The 20,987-nt window shown below is 45.8% G+C and overlaps 1 protein-coding gene and 1 long non-coding RNA gene across 2 annotated transcripts; both read right to left on the reverse strand.

Moving 5' to 3' along the window:
• Positions 1-1,400: 1,400 nt before the first annotated feature.
• On the reverse strand, positions 1,401-14,828 carry LOC122933859 (zinc finger protein OZF-like). Its single transcript, XM_044288940.1, has 2 exons — positions 14,772-14,828; positions 1,401-3,214 (listed from the first exon to the last, which is right to left on the reverse strand). Exon 2 carries the CDS (start codon positions 3,183-3,185, stop codon positions 1,818-1,820), a length of 1,368 nt encoding a protein of 455 aa, XP_044144875.1. The 5' UTR covers positions 3,186-3,214; positions 14,772-14,828; the 3' UTR covers positions 1,401-1,817.
• A 232-nt stretch (positions 14,829-15,060) lies between these two features.
• Positions 15,061-17,584, reverse strand: LOC122933920. Its single transcript, XR_006388585.1, has 4 exons — positions 17,431-17,584; positions 16,888-17,043; positions 16,681-16,804; positions 15,061-15,120 (listed from the first exon to the last, which is right to left on the reverse strand). It is a non-coding gene; the product is annotated as an uncharacterized LOC122933920 (long non-coding RNA).
• Positions 17,585-20,987: the final 3,403 nt, after the last annotated feature.

Consider the following 20,987-nt stretch of genomic DNA (forward strand, 5'->3'; position numbering starts at 1 on the left):
GAAAACTATCACGAACAAAAAAAAAACCTGGGTAAAAATACCTTTTTTTTGAATGGCCTGTTCTACTGTTTATGTTATGCTGAACTAAGCAGACTTTAAGTTGGGTTTGTTTTGACCTTGGCTGCTGGGAGCTGTACCTATTTTCGGGTTTTTGGAAAAATAAACGTCTGTTTTCTTTGACCCTGGGCTGGCTCATGCACCTGGTTTATTAGAGCGATCTTCCCCATATTACACCGACTAGTTCTTAGATTCCTCACAGGTTTTCTACCGAAAGTTAATTCTGCAATTAATCTGAATCAAGAAATAGTACTACCAGTATTTAGAGATAATCCTGAAGACTCTCAAGAACAGTCTTTACATTTGCTGGACGTAAGAAGAGTGGTCCTCTTTTATATTGAAGCATCAAAACAATTCAGAAGGGACAAAAACCTCTTCCTCCAGTTTGCAGGCCTGAATAAGGGTAAGAAGGTCTCAAAAGTTTCACCGTCCAGGTGGATTAAAAATGTCATCTCCGACGCATATCAACTGGATGGTTGGGATGCTCCTTTTCCTCTTAAAGCACACTCTATGCGCTCAATGTCAACCTCAAGGGCAGAATTGGCACAAATTCCACTGGATCTAATTTGTAAAGCTGCCTCATGGTCCTCAGCTTCTACATTTGTAAAACACTACAGACTAAACATCTCAGCAGTAGAGGGGTCAGCCCTTCCTCGGCAAAAGAGTGATCGAGGAAGCAGTTGGTGTATAACCCTCCCTTGATTTTTTTTCTATTGCTACAAAACTCCCATTGTGTGCTGATGTAGTATATATATATATAATAACATTTACCCACCAAAATATATGTTATTGCTGCAGATAATACATGGTCTTGTCTTGTGTTCAACCCTTTATAGGTACCTTTAGGGGATGGGCCAAAGTGATTGATTGTTTGCATACTTAATTAATATTGTTGATTAACATGTCTTCTGCTTTGAGTAGGGGTCAATCAAGTTAACCCATTGTGTGCTGCCAGGAAATAAACATTTCGGTGAGTAAATTTTATTACTCATATATGTATACATAAGTTCATTTATTTTCCCAGTAGTTTGCCCACTATAAAGATGGCGCTCGCTGTTGATGGACACATGTAATGGCGCATGAAAGGAGGAGGACGCCAAGGTCTCGGCGTGTCTCACATGTGCCCGTCGTGTAGCGCATGGACAATTGTTCAGCTTCTGGTATGACCATGATACTCCTTCAATGTATTTTGTGGCCAAGAGATTTTTAATAACTTTACTTGTGAGCACTCTGCACTTTATATGTTATATATGTACACATGAATTATGTGCATTAATGTATCATGGACAAGATAACACTATATTATTGAATTATGACACAGGAAGAATATGGTTGATGTTACTTTGGTGTTTAATCATGGTTATATGCACTATATTCCTGGAGGATAACACTCTAAATGAGGGATTTATCATCAAGACATGCACTTTTAAGGTTTATTGATTAATAATCATATTGTGTATACATTTTTGCACTCTGCACTTTATAATTTACTTGTCTTGAGGAAGGTTCTGTGAGAGGACCGAAATTTCGCTGCTGTGACATGTGTAAATAAAGGCACATTTTTTTCACTATCTACAGGAGTGCCGTGGATTTCTTCAGTGTATAAATACACCCTTGAACAAGGGTTGAACACATGCACCCGGATTGCTTTGATTAAGGAGTGCTGCCCCATTTTTCAACTCTAGTTATATACATACATATACAGACACCTGGCACTTCCCTCTACAGTAAGACATTTTTCTTAATTCTCATGTAGAACATCACATCTTCTCTCCTGAATGGCTTCTTCTATGAGCAACAAGGATTAATTTATTTGTAAAACATTTGCCACATTCTGAACATGAATACGGCTTCTCCCCTATGTGAATTCTCTGGTGATTTTTAAGATTGATTTTGGCGACAAAACATTTTCCACATTCTGAACATGAATAGGGCTTCTCTCCTGTGTGATATCTCTCATGTGTAACAAGATATGATTTGTTTGTAAAACATTTCCCACATTCTGAACATGAATAGGGTTTCTCTCCTGTGTGATATCTCTCATGTGTAGCAAGATATGATTTGTTTGTAAAACATTTCCCACATTCTGAACACGAATAGGGCTTCTCTCCTGTGTGAATTCTCTCATGTGTAATAAGATTTGATTTGTTTGTAAAACATTTCCCACATTCTGAACATGAATAGGGCTTCTCTCCTGTGTGAATTCTCTGGTGTTTAATAAGATTTGATTTATTTGAAATACATTTTCCACATTCTGAACAAGAAAATGTTTTATCTCCTGTGTGAATTCTCTCATGTTTAACAATGCTTGATTTATCTGTAAAGCACTTCCCACATTGTGAACATGAATACGGCTTCTCTCCTGTGTGAATTCTCTCATGTGTAATAAGATTTGATTTATATGAAAAACATTTTCCACATTCTGAACATGAAAATTGTTTATCTCCTGTGTGACTTCTCTTATGTGTAACAAGAAATGATTTGTTTGTAAAACATTTCCCACATTCTGAACATGAAAATTGTTTATCTCCTGTGTGAATTCTCTCATGTTTAACAATGCTTGCTTTATCTGTAAAGCACTTCCCACATTGTGAACATGAATATGGCTTCTCTCCTGTGTGAATTCTCTCATGTGTAATAAGACTTGATTCATCTGTAAAGCATTTTCCACATACTGAACATGAATATGGTTTCTCTCCTGTGTGAATTTGTTCATGTGTAACAAGACTTGATTTATCTGAAAAACATTTTCCACACAGTGAACATGAATATGGCTTTTCCCCTGTGTGAATTCTCCTGTGTGTAACAAGATGTGATTTCCTTGTAAAAGATTTCCCACATTCTCTAGATGGACATGGCTTTTCTCCTGTGTGACTTCTTTGGTGTATAAAAAGACCTGAGTTATGTGAAAACTGTTTCCCACAGTCACTGTACTGAAACCTCTTACCCCCTTTCTGCCCGGTACTTGTGGTAACAATCTGTGATCGGGCAGTAGCAGGTTCCTCATGATTAGCGGGGTTATATAATAGATCTGTAGTGTGAAGTCCTGAATGTACATTACAGGTAATGAAGTCTTCTGAAGAGCGCTGTCCGATATCTTCTACTTTATAATCTTGTGATAACATCATGTTTCCATCAGACTTCTTAATGGGATATTCTGTTAGGATTAAAATTATATTTCATGATTTCTTGTTTAAGGAGTTTTCCTATCTGAGATTTTTACAGGATACGGTCATGTCCAATAGCTGCTGCTCCCACTTCTAGGACCCACTCTTATCTCCCAAACGCTCTGTCGCGCCCGACCAAGAATGGAGAGGTGAGCATGCATAAGCAGCTCTCTCCATTTACATCAATAGCACTCCTGAAAACAGCCAAGTGCTCGGACTAAACTATTTTTGGAACCGCTATTAAATTGAAAGGAGAGAGCAGCGTCCACTTCTCCATTCCCAGCTGGGTAGAACGGTGCCCCGTTCTGGAGATAGCCGCGAGTCACCTGCACCTATCTGACATGTATGGCACCATCCTTTGGATATGCTATAAATATCCCAGATGGGAATATCCCTTTAAAGCTACAAAACAGACTGATTTATAATGTTCCTATGGGGCTAGAAACAAACTTTATATATTTTTTTTTTATTAATGTATTTTTTACACAGTTTAATTTTTGACAGTTTTTCAAGCGAAAGCCAGAAGTGGATCCACCAGGAACATTAGACAGGAAGATATTCAGTTTCTTAACCAGTAGCAGTTAATAAAGTCGTATGCATTCAAAAGATATTCAATTTAAAAAAAACTATAAATCGCTAAAAAAATTGATTGACTGTTTTCCAAATCAGCATTCCCACTGCTAAGGACTGGCAGATTTCTGATTAGACACGGAGACTTGTTGGCAACTAATGATAACCTTCAGTCGGGCAGACGAAAATTTGGAAGACAAACAATTTATCGTTTGCCATCTGATTGCTGCACGCTATTACATGCAACAATTAGCGGGAGTCTGTCACCAGATTTTGACCTTATAGACCGCTTACATAGCGCTCTAGCATAGCAGTCTATGATTCTAATGGTACCTTTGATGTTTTCTTGTGAAAACTGACTTTTATTCATATGTAAATTAGGGCTCGCAAGTGCCCAGGGGCAGCGTTCACCCCGTTGGTTCCCAGGCTGTTCTGCCTCTTTTCGTCATATCCCCGCCCCAGTCTCTTCCTCTGCCCGCCCCGCTCCTTTGCGTCCTCCTTCTCTGCAGCGAGATCCCGCGCCTGCGCTATCCATAGCTTTGCCGGGGCATGGGAAACTGAAGGAGATCCAGCACCAAAAACTATGTAAGTAGGGATGAGCGAACTCGAACTGTATAGTTCGGGTTCGTACCGAATTTTGGGGTGTCCGTGACACGGACCCGAACCCGGACATTTTCGTAAAAGTCCGGGTTCGGGTTCGGTGTTCGTCGCTTTCTTCGCGCTTTTGTGACGCTTTCTTGGCGCTTTTTGAAAGGCTGCAAAGCAGCCAATCAACAAGCGTCATACTACTTGCCCCAAGAGGCCATCACAGCCATGCCTACTATTGGCATGGCTGTGATTGGCCAGAGCACCATGTGACCCAGCCTCTATTTAAGCTGGAGTCACATAGCGCCGCCCGTCACTCTGCTCTGATTAGCGTAGGGAGAGGTTGCGGCTGCGACAGTAGGGCGAGATTAGGCAGATTAACTCCTCCAAAGGACTTGATTAACTGATCGATCTGCAGCTGTGGATCATTGAGCTGCTGATCCTCAATTGCTCACTGTTTTTAGGCTGCACAGACCGTTTGTCAGTCTCATTTTTCTGGGGTGATCGGCGGCCATTTTGTGTCTTGTGGTGCGCCAGCACAAGCTGCGACCAAGTGCATTTAACCCTCAATGGTGTGGTTGTTTTTTGGCTAAAGCCTACATCAGGGTGAAGCTGTCACACCAAGTGCATTTAACCAGCAATAGTCTGTTCATTTTTTGGCCATATACAAAATCAGGGGCAAGCTGCGCCTGTCACCAAGTGCATTTAACCCTCAATGGTGTGGTTGTTTTTTGGCTAAAGCCTACATCAGGGTGAAGCTGTCACACCAAGTGCATTTAACCAGCAATAGTCTGTTCATTTTTTGGCCATATACAAAATCAGGGGCAAGCTGCGCCTGTCACCAAGTGCATTTAACCCTCAATGGTGTGGTTGTTTTTTGGCTAAAGCCTACATCAGGGTGAAGCTGTCACACCAAGTGCATTTAACCAGCAATAGTCTGTTCATTTTTTGGCCATATACAAAATCAGGGGCAAGCTGCGCCTGTCACCAAGTGCATTTAACCCTCAATGGTGTGGTTGTTTTTTGGCTAAAGCCTACATCAGGGTGAAGCTGTCACACCAAGTGCATTTAACCAGCAATAGTCTGTTCATTTTTTGGCCATATCCCAGTCTAATTCTGTCACTAAATCCATACCGGTCACCCAGCGCCTAAATACTAGGCCTCAAATTTATATCCAGCTAAATCTGTCCCTAGTGCTGTAGCTGGGCGAGTTATTTAGTGTCCGTTCAAGCACATTTCTTGTTCTGGGTTGAAATACAATTCCCAATTTAGCAATTTCATAATTTAGTGGTTCCTGCTATATCAGAGCTCTTTGAAATCTATCCCAAAAAGGGTATATAATATTGAAGGTGCACATAGGGTCATTCAGAGTAACTTCACACACACCCGCTACTGTGTATTTCCAAGTCTAATTCTGTCACTAAATCCATACCGGTGACCCAGCGCCTAAATACTAGGCCTCAAATTTAATTCCCTCTAAATCTCTCGTTACCCACCGCTGTACTGTTGTTGCTGGGCAAGATATTTAGTGTCCGTCAAAGCACATTTTTTGTTCTGGGTTGAAGTACAATTCCCAATTTAGCAATTTCATAATTTAGTGGTTTCTGCTATATCAGAGCTATTTGAAATCTATCCCAAAAAGGGTATATAATATTGAAGGTGCACATAGGGTCATTCAGAATAACTTCACACACACCCGCTACTGTGTATTTCCAAGTCTAATTCTGTCACTAAACCCATACCTGTCACCCAGCGCCTAAATACTAGGCCTCAAATTTAAATCCCTCTAAATCTCTCGTTACCGTTGTCCTGTTGTAGCTGGGAAAGTTATTTAGTGCCCGTCAAAGCACATTTTTTGTTCTGGGTTGAAGTACAATTCCCAATTTAGCAATTTCATAATTTAGTGGTTCCTGCTATATCAGAGCTATTTGAAATCTATCCCAAAAGGGTATATAATATTGAAGGTGCACATAGGGTCATTCAGAATAACTTCACACACACCCGCTACTGTGTATTTCCAAGTCTAATTCTGTCACTAAATCCATACCGGTGACCCAGCGCCTAAATACTAGGCCTCAAATTTAATTCCCTCTAAATCTCTCGTTACCCACCGCTGTACTGTTGTTGCTGGGCAAGATATTTAGTGTCCGTCAAAGCACATTTTTTGTTCTGGGTTGAAGTACAATTCCCAATTTAGCAATTTCATAATTTAGTGGTTTCTGCTATATCAGAGCTATTTGAAATCTATCCCTAAAAGGGTATATAATATTGAAGGTGCACATAGGGTCATTCAGAATAACTTCACACACACGCTTCTGTGCATTTCCAAGTCTAATTCTGTCACTAAATCCATACCGGTGACCCAGCGCCTAAATACTAGGCCTCAAATTTAAATCCCTCTAAATCTCTCGTTACCCACCGCTGTACTGTTGTTGCTGGGCAAGATATTTAGTGTCCGTCAAAGCACATTTTTTGTTCTGGGTTGAAGTACAATTCCCAATTTAGCAATTTCATAATTTAGTGGTTTCTGCTATATCAGAGCTATTTGAAATCTATCCCTAAAAGGGTATATAATATTGAAGGTGCACATAGGGTCATTCAGAATAACTTCACACACACGCTTCTGTGCATTTCCAAGTCTAATTCTGTCACTAAATCCATACCGGTGACCCAGCGCCTAAATACTAGGCCTCAAATTTAAATCCCTCTAAATCTCTCGTTACCCACCGCTGTACTGTTGTTGCTGGGCAAGATATTTAGTGTCCGTCAAAGCACATTTTTTGTTCTGGGTTGAAGTACAATTCCCAATTTAGCAATTTCATAATTTAGTGGTTTCTGCTATATCAGAGCTATTTGAAATCTATCCCTAAAAGGGTATATAATATTCAAGGTGCACATTGGGTCATTCAGAATAACTTCACACACACGCTTCTGTGCATTTCCAAGTCTAATTCTGTCACTAAATCCATACCGGTCACCCAGCGCCTAAATACTAGGCCTCAAATTTATATCCCGCTGAATTTGAATACAATACATTGGGCCAAATAATATATTTGTTGTTGTGGTGAACCATAACAATGAGAAAAACATCTAGTAAGGGACGCGGACGTGGACATGGTCGTGGTGGTGTTAGTGGACCCTCTGGTGCTGGGAGAGGACGTGGCCGTTCTGCCACATCCACACGTCCTAGTGTACCAACTACCTCAGGTCCCAGTAGCCGCCAGAATTTACAGCGATATATGGTGGGGCCCAATGCCGTTCTAAGGATGGTAAGGCCTGAGCAGGTACAGGCATTAGTCAATTGGGTGGCCGACAGTGGATCCAGCACGTTCACATTATCTCCCACCCAGTCTTCTGCAGAAAGCGCACAGATGGCGCCTGAAAACCAACCCCATCAGTCTGTCACATCACCCCCATGCATACCAGGGAAACTGTCTCAGCCTCAAGTTATGCAGCAGTCTCTTATGCTGTTTGAAGACTCCGCTGGCAGGGTTTCCCAAGGGCATCCACCTAGCCCTTCCCCAGCGGTGAAAGACATAGAATGCACTGACGCACAACCACTTATGTTTCCTGATGATGAGGACATGGGAATACCACCTCAGCATGTCTCTGATGATGACGAAACACAGGTGCCAACTGCTGCGTCTTTCTGCAGTGTGCAGACTGAACAGGAGGTCAGGGATCAAGACTGGGTGGAAGACGATGCAGGGGACGATGAGGTCCTAGACCCCACATGGAATGAAGGTCGTGCCACTGACTTTCACAGTTCGGAGGAAGAGGCAGTGGTGAGACCGAGCCAACAGCGTAGCAAAAGAGGGAGCAGTGGGCAAAAGCAGAACACCCGCCGCCAAGAGACTCCGCCTGCTACTGACCGCCGCCATCTGGGACCGAGCACCCCAAAGGCAGCTTCAAGGAGTTCCCTGGCATGGCACTTCTTCAAACAATGTGCTGACGACAAGACCCGAGTGGTTTGCACGCTGTGCCATCAGAGCCTGAAGCGAGGCATTAACGTTCTGAACCTGAGCACAACCTGCATGACCAGGCACCTGCATGCAAAGCATGAACTGCAGTGGAGTAAACACCTTAAAACCAAGGAAGTCACTCAGGCTCCCCCTGCTACCTCTTCTGCTGCTGCCGCCTCGGCCTATTCTGCTGCTGCCGCCTCGGCCTCTTCCTCCGCCTCTGGAGGAACGTTGGCACCTGCCGCCCAGCAAACAGGGGATGTACCACCAACACCACCACCACCACCTCCGTCACCAAGCGTCTCAACCATGTCACACGCCAGCGTTCAGCTCTCCATCTCACAAACATTTGATAGAAAGCGTAAATTCCCACCTAGCCACCCTCGATCCCTGGCCCTGAATGCCAGCATTTCTAAACTACTGGCCTATGAAATGCTGTCATTTAGGCTGGTGGACACAGACAGCTTCAAACAGCTCATGTCGCTTGCTGTCCCACAGTATGTTGTTCCCAGCCGGCACTACTTCTCCAAGAGAGCCGTGCCTTCCCTGCACAACCAAGTATCCGATAAAATCAAGTGTGCACTGCGCAACGCCATCTGTAGCAAGGTCCACCTAACCACAGATACGTGGACCAGTAAGCACGGCCAGGGACGCTATATCTCCCTAACTGCACACTGGGTAAATGTAGTGGCAGCTGGGCCCCAGGCGGAGAGCTGTTTGGCGCACGTCCTGCCGCCGCCAAGGATCGCAGGGCAACATTCTTTGCCTCCTGTTGCCACCTCCTCCTTCTCGGCTTCCTCCTCCTCTTCTTCCACCTGCTCATCCAGTCAGCCACACACCTTCACCACCAACTTCAGCACAGCCCGGGGTAAACGTCAGCAGGCCATTCTGAAACTCATATGTTTGGGGGACAGGCCCCACACCGCACAGGAGTTGTGGCGGGGTATTGAACAACAGACCGACGAGTGGTTGCTGCCGGTGAGCCTCAAGCCCGGTCTGGTGGTGTGCGATAATGGGCGAAATCTCGTTGCAGCTCTGGGACTAGCCAATTTGACGCACATCCCTTGCTTGGCGCATGTGCTGAATTTGGTGGTGCAGAAGTTCATTCACAACTACCCCGACATGTCAGAGCTGCTGCATAAAGTGCGGGCCGTCTGTTCGCGCTTCCGGCGTTCACATCCTGCCGCTGCTCGCCTGTCTGCGCTACAGCGTAACTTCGGCCTTCCCGCTCACCGCCTCATATGCGACGTGCCCACCAGGTGGAACTCCACCTTGCACATGCTGGACAGACTGTGCGAGCAGCAGCAGGCCATAGTGGAGTTTCAGCTGCAGCACGCACGGGTCAGTCGCACTACAGAACAGCACCACTTCACCACCAATGACTGGGCCTCCATGCGAGACCTGTGTGCCCTGTTGCGCTGTTTCGAGTACTCCACCAACATGGCCAGTGGCGATGACACCGTTATCAGCGTTACAATACCACTTCTATGTCTCCTTGAGAAAACACTTAGGGCGATGATGGAACAGGAGGTGGCCCAGGAGGAGGAGGAGGAGGATGAGGAAGAGGGGTCATTTTTAGCACTTTCAGGCCAGTCTCTTCGAAGTGACTCAGAGGGAGGTTTTTTGCAACAGCAGAGGCCAGGTACAAATGTGGCCAGCCAGGGCCCACTACTGGAGGACGAGGAGGACGAGGATGAGGAGGAGGTGGAGGAGGATGAGGATGAAGCATGGTCACAGCGGGGTGGCACCCAACGCAGCTCGGGTCCATCACTGGTGCGTGGCTGGGGGGAAAGGCAGGACGATGACGATACGCCTCCCACAGAGGACAGCTTGTCCTTACCCCTGGGCAGCCTGGCACACATGAGCGACTACATGCTGCAGTGCCTGCGCAACGACAGCAGAGTTGCCCACATTTTAACCTGTGCGGACTACTGGGTTGCCACCCTGCTGGATCCACGCTACAAAGACAATGTGCCCACCTTACTTCCTGCACTGGAGCGTGATAGGAAGATGCGCGAGTACAAGCGCACGTTGGTAGACGCGCTACTGAGAGCATTCCCAAATGTCACAGGGGAACAAGTGGAAGCCCAAGGCCAAGGCAGAGGAGGAGCAAGAGGTCGCCAAGGCAGCTGTGTCACGGCCAGCTCCTCTGAGGGCAGGGTTAGCATGGCAGAGATGTGGAAAACTTTTGTCAACACGCCACAGCTAACTGCACCACCACCTGATACGCAACGTGTTAGCAGGAGGCAACATTTCACTAACATGGTGGAACAGTACGTGTGCACACCCCTCCACGTACTGACTGATGGTTCGGCCCCATTCAACTTCTGGGTCTCTAAATTGTCCACGTGGCCAGAGCTAGCCTTTTATGCCTTGGAGGTGCTGGCCTGCCCGGCAGCCAGCGTTTTGTCTGAACGTGTATTCAGCACGGCAGGGGGCGTCATTACAGACAAACGCAGCCGCCTGTCTACAGCCAATGTGGACAAGCTGACGTTCATAAAAATGAACCAGGCATGGATCCCACAGGACCTGTCCGTCCCTTGTCCAGATTAGACATTAACTACCTCCCCATAACCATATATTATTGGACTCCAGGGCACTTCCTCATTCAATCCTATTTTTATTTTCATTTTACCATTATATTGCGAGGCTACCCAAAGTTGAATGAACCTCTCCTCTGCCTGTGTGCTAGGCCTAAATATATGCCAATGGACTGTTGCAGTGGTGGCTGACATGAAGCCTGATTCTCTGCTATGACATGCAGACTAATTCTCTGCTGACATGAAGCCAGATTGTCTGTTACGGGACCTCTCTCCTCTGCCTGGGTGCTGGGCCTAAATTTATGACCATGGACTGTTGCAGTGGTGGCTGACGTGAAGCCTGATTCTCTGCTATGACATGCAGACTGATTCTCTGCTGACATGAAGCCAGATCGTCTGTTACGGGACCTCTCTGCTCTGCCTGTGTGCTAGGCCTAAATATATGCCAATGGACTGTTGCAGTGGTGGGTGACGTGAAGCCTCATTCTCTGCTATGACATGCAGACTGATTCTCTGCTGACATGAAGCCAGATTGTCTGTTACGGGACCTCTCTGCTCTGCCTGTGTGCTAGGCCTAAATATATGCCAATGGACTGTTGCAGTGGTGGGTGACGTGAAGCCTCATTCTCTGCTATGACATGCAGACTGATTCTCTGCTGTCATGAAGCCAGATTGTCTGTTACGGGACCTCTCTGCTCTGCCTGTGTGCTAGGCCTAAATATATGCCAATGGACTGTTGCAGTGGTGGGTGACGTGAAGCCTCATTCTCTGCTATGACATGCAGACTGATTCTCTGCTGACATGAAGCCAGATTGTCTGTTACGGGACCTCTCTGCTCTGCCTGTGTGCTAGGCCTAAATATATGCCAATGGACTGTTGCAGTGGTGGGTGACGTGAAGCCTCATTCTCTGCTATGACATGCAGACTGATTCTCTGCTGTCATGAAGCCAGATTGTCTGTTACGGGACCTCTCTGCTCTGCCTGTGTGCTAGGCCTAAATATATGCCAATGGACTGTTGCAGTGGTGGGTGACGTGAAGCCTCATTCTCTGCTATGACATGAAGACTGATTCTCTGCTGACATGAAGCCAGATCCTCTGTTACGGGAGCTCTCTCCTCTGCCTGGGTGCTGGGCCTAAATTTATGACAATTGACTGTTGCAGTGGTGGGTGACGTGAAGCCTGATTCTCTGCTATGATATGAAGACTGATTCTCTGCTGACATGAAGCCAGATTGTCTGTTACGGGACCTTTCTCCTCTGCCTGGGTTCTGGGCCTAAATTTATGAAAATTGACTCTTACAGTGGTGGGTGACGTGAAGCCTGATTCTAGGCTATGATATGAAGACTGATTCTCTGCTGACATGAAGCCAGATTGTCTGTTACGGGACCTTTCTCCTCTGCCTGGGTTCTGGGCCTAAATTTATGAAAATTGACTCTTACAGTGGTGGGTGACGTGAAGCCTGATTCTCTGCTATGATATGAAGACTGATTCTCTGCTGACATGAAGCCAGATTCTCTGTTACGGGACCTCTCTCCTCTGCCTGTGTGTGTGCTGGGCCTAAATATATGCCAATGGACTGTTGCAGTGGTGGCTGACGTGAAGCCTCATTCTCTGCTATGACATGCAGACTGATTCTCTGCTGACATGAAGCCAGATTCTCTGTTACGGGACCTCTCTCCTCTGCCTGTGTGTGTGCTGGGCCTAAATATATGCCAATGGACTGTTGCAGTGGTGGCTGACGTGAAGCCTCATTCTCTGCTATGACATGCAGACTAATTCTCTGCTGTCATGAAGCCAGATTGTCTGTTACGGGACCTCTCTGCTCTGCCTGTGTGCTAGGCCTAAATATATGCCAATGGACTGTTGCAGTGGTGGCTGACGTGAAGCCTCATTCTCTGCTATGACATGCAGACTAATTCTCTGCTGACATGAAGACAGATTCTCTGTTACGGGACCTCCCTCCTCTGCCTGGGTGCTGGGCCTAAATATATGCCAATGGACTGTTGCAGTGGTGGCTGACGTGAAGCCTCATTCTCTGCTATGACATGCAGACTAATTCTCTGCTGACATGAAGACAGATTCTCTGTTACGGGACCTCTCTCCTCTGCCTGGGTGCCGGGGCCTAAATATCTGAGAATGGACTGTTCCAGTGGTGGGTGACGGGAAGCCAGATTCTCTGCTATGGAACCTCTCTCCAATTGATTTTGGTTAATTTTTATTTATTTAATTTTTATTTTAATTCATTTCCCTATCCACATTTGTTTGCAGGGGATTTACCTACATGTTGCTGCCTTTTGCAGCCCTCTAGCTCTTTCCTGGGCTGTTTTACAGCCTTTTTAGTGCCGAAAAGTTCGGGTCCCCATTGACTTCAATGGGGTTCGGGTTCGGGACGAAGTTCGGATCGGGTTCGGATCCCGAACCCGAACATTTCCGGGATGTTCGGCCGAACTTCTCGAACCCGAACATCCAGGTGTTCGCTCAACTCTATATGTAAGTCAATTGTGCCGGATCCGCTTTTTTCATTTTCGGTATAATACAACCGAATCCATTCTGAATGGATGCACCCAGTCGTATTATTATAACAGAAGCGTTTTGCTGGGGTTTTGAGATCCCCTGCCAGATCCTAAAACTGGACAGCAAAAATGGAGATGTGAAAGTAGCCGTACAGTGATACCACATTTATGTCATTTATTGGGTTTTGTTTTTATGATGTTCCCTATGAGATAAAACGGACCTGTTCCCTCCATTCTCCAGATATAATGTACGGCGCTGTGCTTGGTAAGCTGTGAGAGCTCCAGTAAGTGCCTCGGCTTCCTCAAACAGCTGATGGGCGGGGGTGCCAGGACTTTGACCCCAACCCCCGCTGGTATGATGTTTTCAGAAGACCTCTTTAAACCATAAGTCCTATGTACGTCCCAAAATGAAACCAGTGAAAAGCGCCTCTCGTTCTGTAAAGAACAAGTGACATATGGTGGCATCGACAGAAAGATGACCACGTCACACCATTTGGATGGCAGCTTCATAGATTATTTTTGCTGTTATTGTGCATAAATAGCATAAGTCAAAATTAGATATTGCTGGTATCGCCCTCATCATACCGACCCACAGAATGAAGAGCCTTTTTCTTTATTACCGCCTAAAAATATCATTATATGTGGCACACCGTTCATTCTTATTGGATTGGCCGGAAGAAAAGATAAAAAAAAACTGACAGCTGTGGTCATGCAGTAAGATCTGGAGCCCCATCAGCATGGACTGTGGAGCTTAAAGGGGTTCTGCACTTTGTTTAAACTGATGATCTATCCTCTAGATAGATCATCAGCATCTGATCTGCGGGGGTCCGACACCCAGGATCTCTGCTGATCAGCTGTTTGAGAAGGCAGCGGCGCTCCAGCAGCGCTGCGGCCTTCTCACTGTTTACAGCATGCACAGTGACGTCACGACTAGTATCACTGGCCTAGGCGCGGCTAAGCTCCGTTACCTTGAATGGAGCTTAGCCCTGCCCAGGCCAGTTGATACAAGTCGTGACGTCACTGGGCCTGCTGTAAAAAGTGACGCCGATTAGAAGCTAATGATCTATCCAGAGGATAGATCATCAGTTTAAACAAAGTGCAGAACCCCTTTAAGTAGTTAAAAAGGGTTTCTCAGACCCTGGCCATTAGTGCAGCCGTTCATCGCAGCCGGTTTCCCTCAAACCTGATGCTCAGCCTGGAGCATGAGAAGATGGAGAGAAGAGCTCGGAGAGGATGTCTATGTGCAGCCACAGCTCCCTCCGCTCCTACACATAACACAGGGGTCACTGCCCGGAGTGCAACTTTACTGCAGCTCTAAGGTGAAGCCTCAACTGAAGAAACCTCCCAATTCACTTCCTCCATTCATGGTTCCATACCTGTGGTCACATGGACTGGAATGTCCTCCTCCACCTCACTCTTACACGGGGGATCGCCCATCATCCTCTCTTCTTCATCCTTCACTTTAATATCAGTCACATCTTCCCCCTGATTTGTCATCTGTAACAATTCAGTACAATACAGCAGACAGGTGGGAAATCTAACAGATCCACATAAGAGACCCCCACAAACTATGACCCCTCTATGACTGCAGGACCCCCCTATATAGATGTGTATAGGGATAATCTCCATCTACCTGATGGTTCTCTGGGAGCTTCTCCTCCGGACAGTCCTGGGAATACAGAGGACGGGGACATCTCTCGGGGGGATTTCTCCTCCTGGATCCATCTGTGGAGAGTGGAGACACAAGCACACAGTGACTGAATACATGGCCTCCTGTAGATCTGTTTATACATCAGACTCTTCTCCCAGCTCCTTCCCTTTTAGGTTTTTCGGGGCCCAAATAACAATGTTCTGCTCCTCACCAAGTTTCTACCAAACCCATATAGAAATCCCAGGCCTAGAGCTGCTGTTCCATCCAGAGACTCAGCTTTCACTCCTTCCTCAGGGTAATTCATTCTCTGCAGGTGGAAGAGATTCGGAGACTGATGGATTTAGATGGCTTTCTGGTGGAGGAAACCTAGATCCAAGCACCTTATGAGGAAATTACAAGAGAGGGAACCAAACAAAGATTCTCATCTTATATCAGCCAGATTAAGTAAGTACTCCCAGTGTCCTCTCCACCAGGGGTGGACACCACTGAGTTGATGTAGAACGCTCTATATGTATACAACTCCAGGTTTTCTTTGCTGGAAAGACAATTGCTCTCTCCTAACGAGAGGTGGTGAATGGGGGAAAGAAAGATGACTAGCTGGTTACATTTACCAGTAATCAGTTTGCTGTGAGCCCAGGACGGTTGCATGAGAGAAGGTGGCCATGCTGGACTGGAATCTTCCTGCCCTGCACCATACATTTCTGATGGTAGCATCTGGTAGTACACTAGTAGTACACCATAAATGTGAGACATTAGGATGGCCTCAGGCAAAGGAGGCCCGATAAGCCACAATCCATGGATCAGACCTGCTTCCCACGGATTGAGATCTGGGTATCTGGAGACTGCACAGTGATCCTTTTCTCATGTTCCTCATTCCTGGACAGTTTAGCAGTGCGGCCAGGGTATTATCCTGCTGAAAAAGGGCACTGCCAATAGGGTGCACCACCGCCAGGACGAAAACTGGGCCCATGACATATTGTGGAGCCTCCGCAGCTAGAACACCCCGGGCCGTATATCTACTGCTAAAAGACACATATCCGCTCTGACAGGACCAAAAACAAGGAGGAGAGACAAAAACGCCTGGTGATCCCACCTTCTCCTCCAGTCACATATAGCACCTTGTGTCCTCTGCTTGTGGAGTGACTAGAGGATGGATCCCAGACATAAAGGGAGGAGAACTACTGGAAAGTGACTATGAAAAAGGGATGTGTTCACACCACGTCTGAGCCTTCCATCAGAGGTAGATATCATTGGGGTTTCCTAACGTAGATCTCTGATAGAAGGCGGTGACGTCTCCCCTGTATAGTCCTATCATTTTATATAGTCACACAGGGGCAGACGTCACCCATAAGCCCCATGTATAAGGCACAGCGCAGGTTTTCTTGTAGGATCCTCTGTATAGAATAGTGTCATCTACTGCACCGGCCGATGGAGGCCAAGAGGACACTATATCTGTCAGGAGGATGGAGCCTATGGAGAAGTGTAATGTATATGGGAAATGTAGGCTCTAACGTGATGTGACTGGAGAATAACATGTGGAGCTCCTACATTACATGTCATTACACGCGTGTACACACTGCACATGACCGGACTGAGGCTCTAACACAGCCTCTTCTCACCTCCTCTCCTCTTACCTGGTGATGTCAGAGGCCGGGTATCCACCATCATGGCCTCCTTGTACAGATCCTTGTGTCCTTCTATATTCTCCCACTCCTTCATGGAGAGATACACCGCCACATCCTGACACCTTATAGGAACCTGACAACACAATGACACCATCATCACCCAGACCCCTCCAGTGCTGTTACTGGAGAATTTCCCAGCATTCCCAGCAGTATCACCTCTCCAGTTAGTAGCTCCATCATCTTCTGGGTGAGTTCTAGGATCTTCTGCTCATGTATCAGGGGGGGAGGCTCTGTGATGGGGGTCCTGCTCCACCCTCCTGACTCATGGATGATGGGAGTCCCCCCCGATGTCTTCTTCACTATGGTGTAATCCTGTGGATGGAGGGAGACACTTAGGGAAAGAAATTCCTTCCTGACTCCATATCTACACTCCCTCCCTGGATCATGGCCCCATCTCCAGTAATCTAGTCACTAGAAGCTGGAATATTCTTACCCTCCAGGGCCCTTCTGGACTCTTCTAGAGAATCCCCCATGACCCCTTCCTCTGGCAGAGAGCTCCATAGTCTCACTGCTCTTACAGTAAAGACTCCTCTTCTATGTTGGTGGAGAAACCTTTCCTCTAGATGTAGTGGAGGCCTCCTTGTTATAGTCCAGTATTATCTAGATGTCAGACTACCAGTAGAAATCCTCCCTCTAGGCCACACTCCGGCCATCTCCTCCTCTGCTTCCTCTCCTCCTGGGTACAACGTGCCTACTTACCTTCTCATGGCTCCTACAACATGACTATTGGTCTCCATGATCCATCACTGACCATACTGGTGGCTGATCTTCAGGTTCTCCGTCACTTGGAAGGTCTGGAGGCCGTTCTCCAGGACCCTGGACTCTTCCTATCACTTCCTATGATGGATTCTCATTCCCGATGTCTGACTTGTTACAGAATACAATAAAGAGGAGAGAAATCTAGAAAAGTTTACCTCTCCGCTCAGCAGGGAGATGATCTCCAAGGTGAAGTCTAATAATCTTCTGCTGATCTCCTTCCTGTCCATCCCTGGTGGTCAATCTGGAGAAGAGGAGAGAACTGGAGGAGCTGGAGGCTTCTAGTACTGCAGGGCTTTTATGAGGAGAGGAGAGGCTGGAAATCCTCCAGGGACAAGAGTATTTGTGAGATCCAGAACCAGACTTACTGCTCCTGGAGAGACCCCGCTTCTCAGAGCCTCCACCAACGATATTAAGTGACAACTGTGGAGGAAAAACTTCATGTATCAGGTGAGAATTTCCTCATTAGAAGAATAAAATGAAGAAGTTTCCCCAGACAATGTAGACCTGACTCCTGCCAAAGGAAGAAAAGATCATCATTACATCCTATGTGTCCAAAAATGACACCAATGACAACTACAGTTCGTCCTGGAAAATTAAAGTCCTCATAAAGTTACCTCACAAAACAAACTTCTATTGATATGAACCAAGGCTTAAAGGAACGGTCACCTCTGACACCTCATCCCCCGACCAATCAGCTGTACAGGAGTAGGCCCAGTGCTAGAAGTCACCACCAGAGCTACACAGCTCTGTCCAAAAGCTGACCGATGGGAGGCTGCAGTCAGATGTATATATGATAACTGAACTCTACCCTCTTCTCTATATTACTGGAGACATGAAGAAATCTGTCAATCAGCTGCTGGAGGGCGCTGCTAAGCCTAGATATCATGAATACACCGGACTCCTCTCTGGATAAGAGCTGCAGAGCTTAACTTATGAGTCCTGTTAACTCCTAAGAGACAGCTGAAATCAGCATGCCTGTCAGGGCACTACAATGTCGTCGGGAAGTACAAGGCATCTGACAGGTTATACATTTTAGATACATGTCAGCCGAACTCGCCAATCTCAGTCAGACCAGTGACCATACAATATATATAACTGTCAACTGATGGCAGATGTTGTATTTTAACTGCCTGATTCTCTCATTCTAGGGCAGCCCTGGAGGAGGACAGAGGGGTCCGGAGGGAGGAGTCTGTGTGGGAAATTCCCCTAGCAGGAGCTTATAGAATAATTACACCAGAGGAGAGAAGCTGGACAGACATTCACTACACAGAGAGCTGTGTTTTATGGAAGCAGAGAGGCCAAAATAGGTATTTATAACTGTTATATAATGTTCCTACTGTTAATATAGTGATTACAACTGTATACTGAACCAGTTATATGTGTGTTTACTTACAGTTCCACCAATTGCAAACTACAAAGTTCACAATCCAAATTCAGATTCCATATTGCAATCCAAATTGCATACAACCATACCAGATCACACTCAACCAATCTGCAAATAGTTACTGCTAACTGCATATTGCAAATTGCGACCAAATTCACAAATTCAGCAAGTAGAACTATTAGACCTCAGATATACCTCTCAGAGAGATCATAAAGTGCTAAAATAACTTAAAGTGAGAGTATAGATACTGAAGAGAGAAATATATCCACCATTTTATGTTGAATGACAAGATTGAACAGTTAAATCACCATCTTATACATACCGCCATTTTGTGATACTTTATTCAACACGTGTTATGTACATGGACTATCTGCTGCGGAGGCGGCAGTGTTATATATGAAGAAAAGTTGAAGTTAATAAAGAAGTTATTTCAAGTATTTGGTGTGCTCTTTAATCCTACTGTTTCCAAAGAACGGCGCTAGAGGAATTACAGAGTAATAGACAGTCTGGTTAGACTAAAAGTCAGAGATATCAAAATTCTTCTAATGCCACAGCGCAAAAGGCACTTCATAGTGCTGCGCCTGCCACAGTGGAACTATTGCCCTCAGAGGGTGAAGTGATAGCGCTCCTCAACTTGCACAGTAAAGAGCACATTAGAGCAGCGCAGTGCCAGTATATACCGCCGCACAGCAAGTGTTCCCTGAGTGGGCAAGCAAAGACACCTCAGTGGAGCTACCATAAAGGCCATAGAACGTGTGCATTAGTCAAACTGCAGCCGTCTCTAAGGCCTAGTTCAAACGACCGTGTGGCTTTTATTGTTTTTTGCGGTCCGTTTTTCACTGATCCGTTGTTCCGTTTTTGAGTTCCGTTCTGTTTCTGTTTCCTTTGCGTTTTTCTGTATGCCATGTACAGTATACAGTAATTACATATAAAAAATTGGGCTGACCATAACATTTTTAATAGATGGTTCAGAAAAAACGGAACGGAAACGGACGACATACGGCTGCATTTCCGTATGTGTTCCGTTTTCTTTGCGGACCCATTGACTTGAATGGAGCCACGACCCGTGATTTACGGCCAAATATAGGACAAGCTCTATCTTTCAACGGAACGGAAAAACGGAAATACGGAATGCATACGGAACACATTCCGTTTTTTTTGCGGAACCATTGAAATGAACGGACCATATACGGAACACCAAAAAACGGCCCGTACACTCGCAAAAAAAAACCATTAGTGTGAACTAGGCCTTAAAGTGGCAGAACGGGAAAGGCAAAATAGTCAGAGAAATAGCACCAACCCTCCTGCGATTCCTAGAGAGAGAAAGAGACGCATGGTGGAAGGCCAAAGTCCAGAGCTAGAGCGCCTGCACCGCTATCCATGGAGAGACCACGTACTGCAGCCAGCTAGTTTCCCGCCACTAGGCCCAAAGCCTGCAACAGCGTATCCAAGCCAGAGCCATCGCAAGTCTGCACAGAGCATCGCAAGTCTGCACAGAGCATCGCAAGTCATCGCAGAGCATCTCAAGTCATCGCAGAGCATCGCATTATCAAGAAAAGACATCTCCTTTAAGAATGACATTTGTTCCTGCTCTTCAGAATAAGATCAGCTTTGGCATAAAGTTACATTTTTGTGTTCAGGAATAAAAGACAAAGGACAGTTTGTAATACACGGACTCTATTGCATTTAAAGTGAAAGTCATTTATTTATGCATTTGTCAATATTGCATTTAAAGTGAAAAGCATCTTATTATTTGTATTGATTGATAAAGCATTTAAAGTAAAATGTCCGAGCCTAGCATTACCATGCCACTGTTAGAGGATGCAACGCTAGATAGAGTAGAGGGGGAAGAGCAAGAGAACCTGTCTGAGTTAGAGGAGTCGAATGCAGCATTAGCCTCAAGCAAATCTAGTCCAAATAAATGAACTAAGACTTTTATCACGTGCCAGAAAACCGAACCCAAAGATGCTGGAAAATCTGGAGCAAGAAGCAGCATTAAAACAGAAAAAGTTCGCCCGAATGTATGATAAGTGAAAATGATACATTAAACGCATTCGTGGAAAGTTAAAACAAGAAAGTATAAAAGGGAACTTGAGTGATATGGTAGAGACGG

The sequence above is a fragment of the Bufo gargarizans genome, chromosome 4 (assembly GCF_014858855.1).
Source record: "Bufo gargarizans isolate SCDJY-AF-19 chromosome 4, ASM1485885v1, whole genome shotgun sequence".
In the NCBI taxonomy this organism is placed as follows: Eukaryota; Metazoa; Chordata; class Amphibia; order Anura; family Bufonidae; genus Bufo; species Bufo gargarizans.

What these genes read in the sequence shown, in the direction of transcription:
- LOC122933859 (XM_044288940.1), bottom strand. Translation starts at nt 3,185, where the DNA reads ATGATGTTATCACAAGATTATAAAGTAGAAGATATCGGACAGCGCTCT.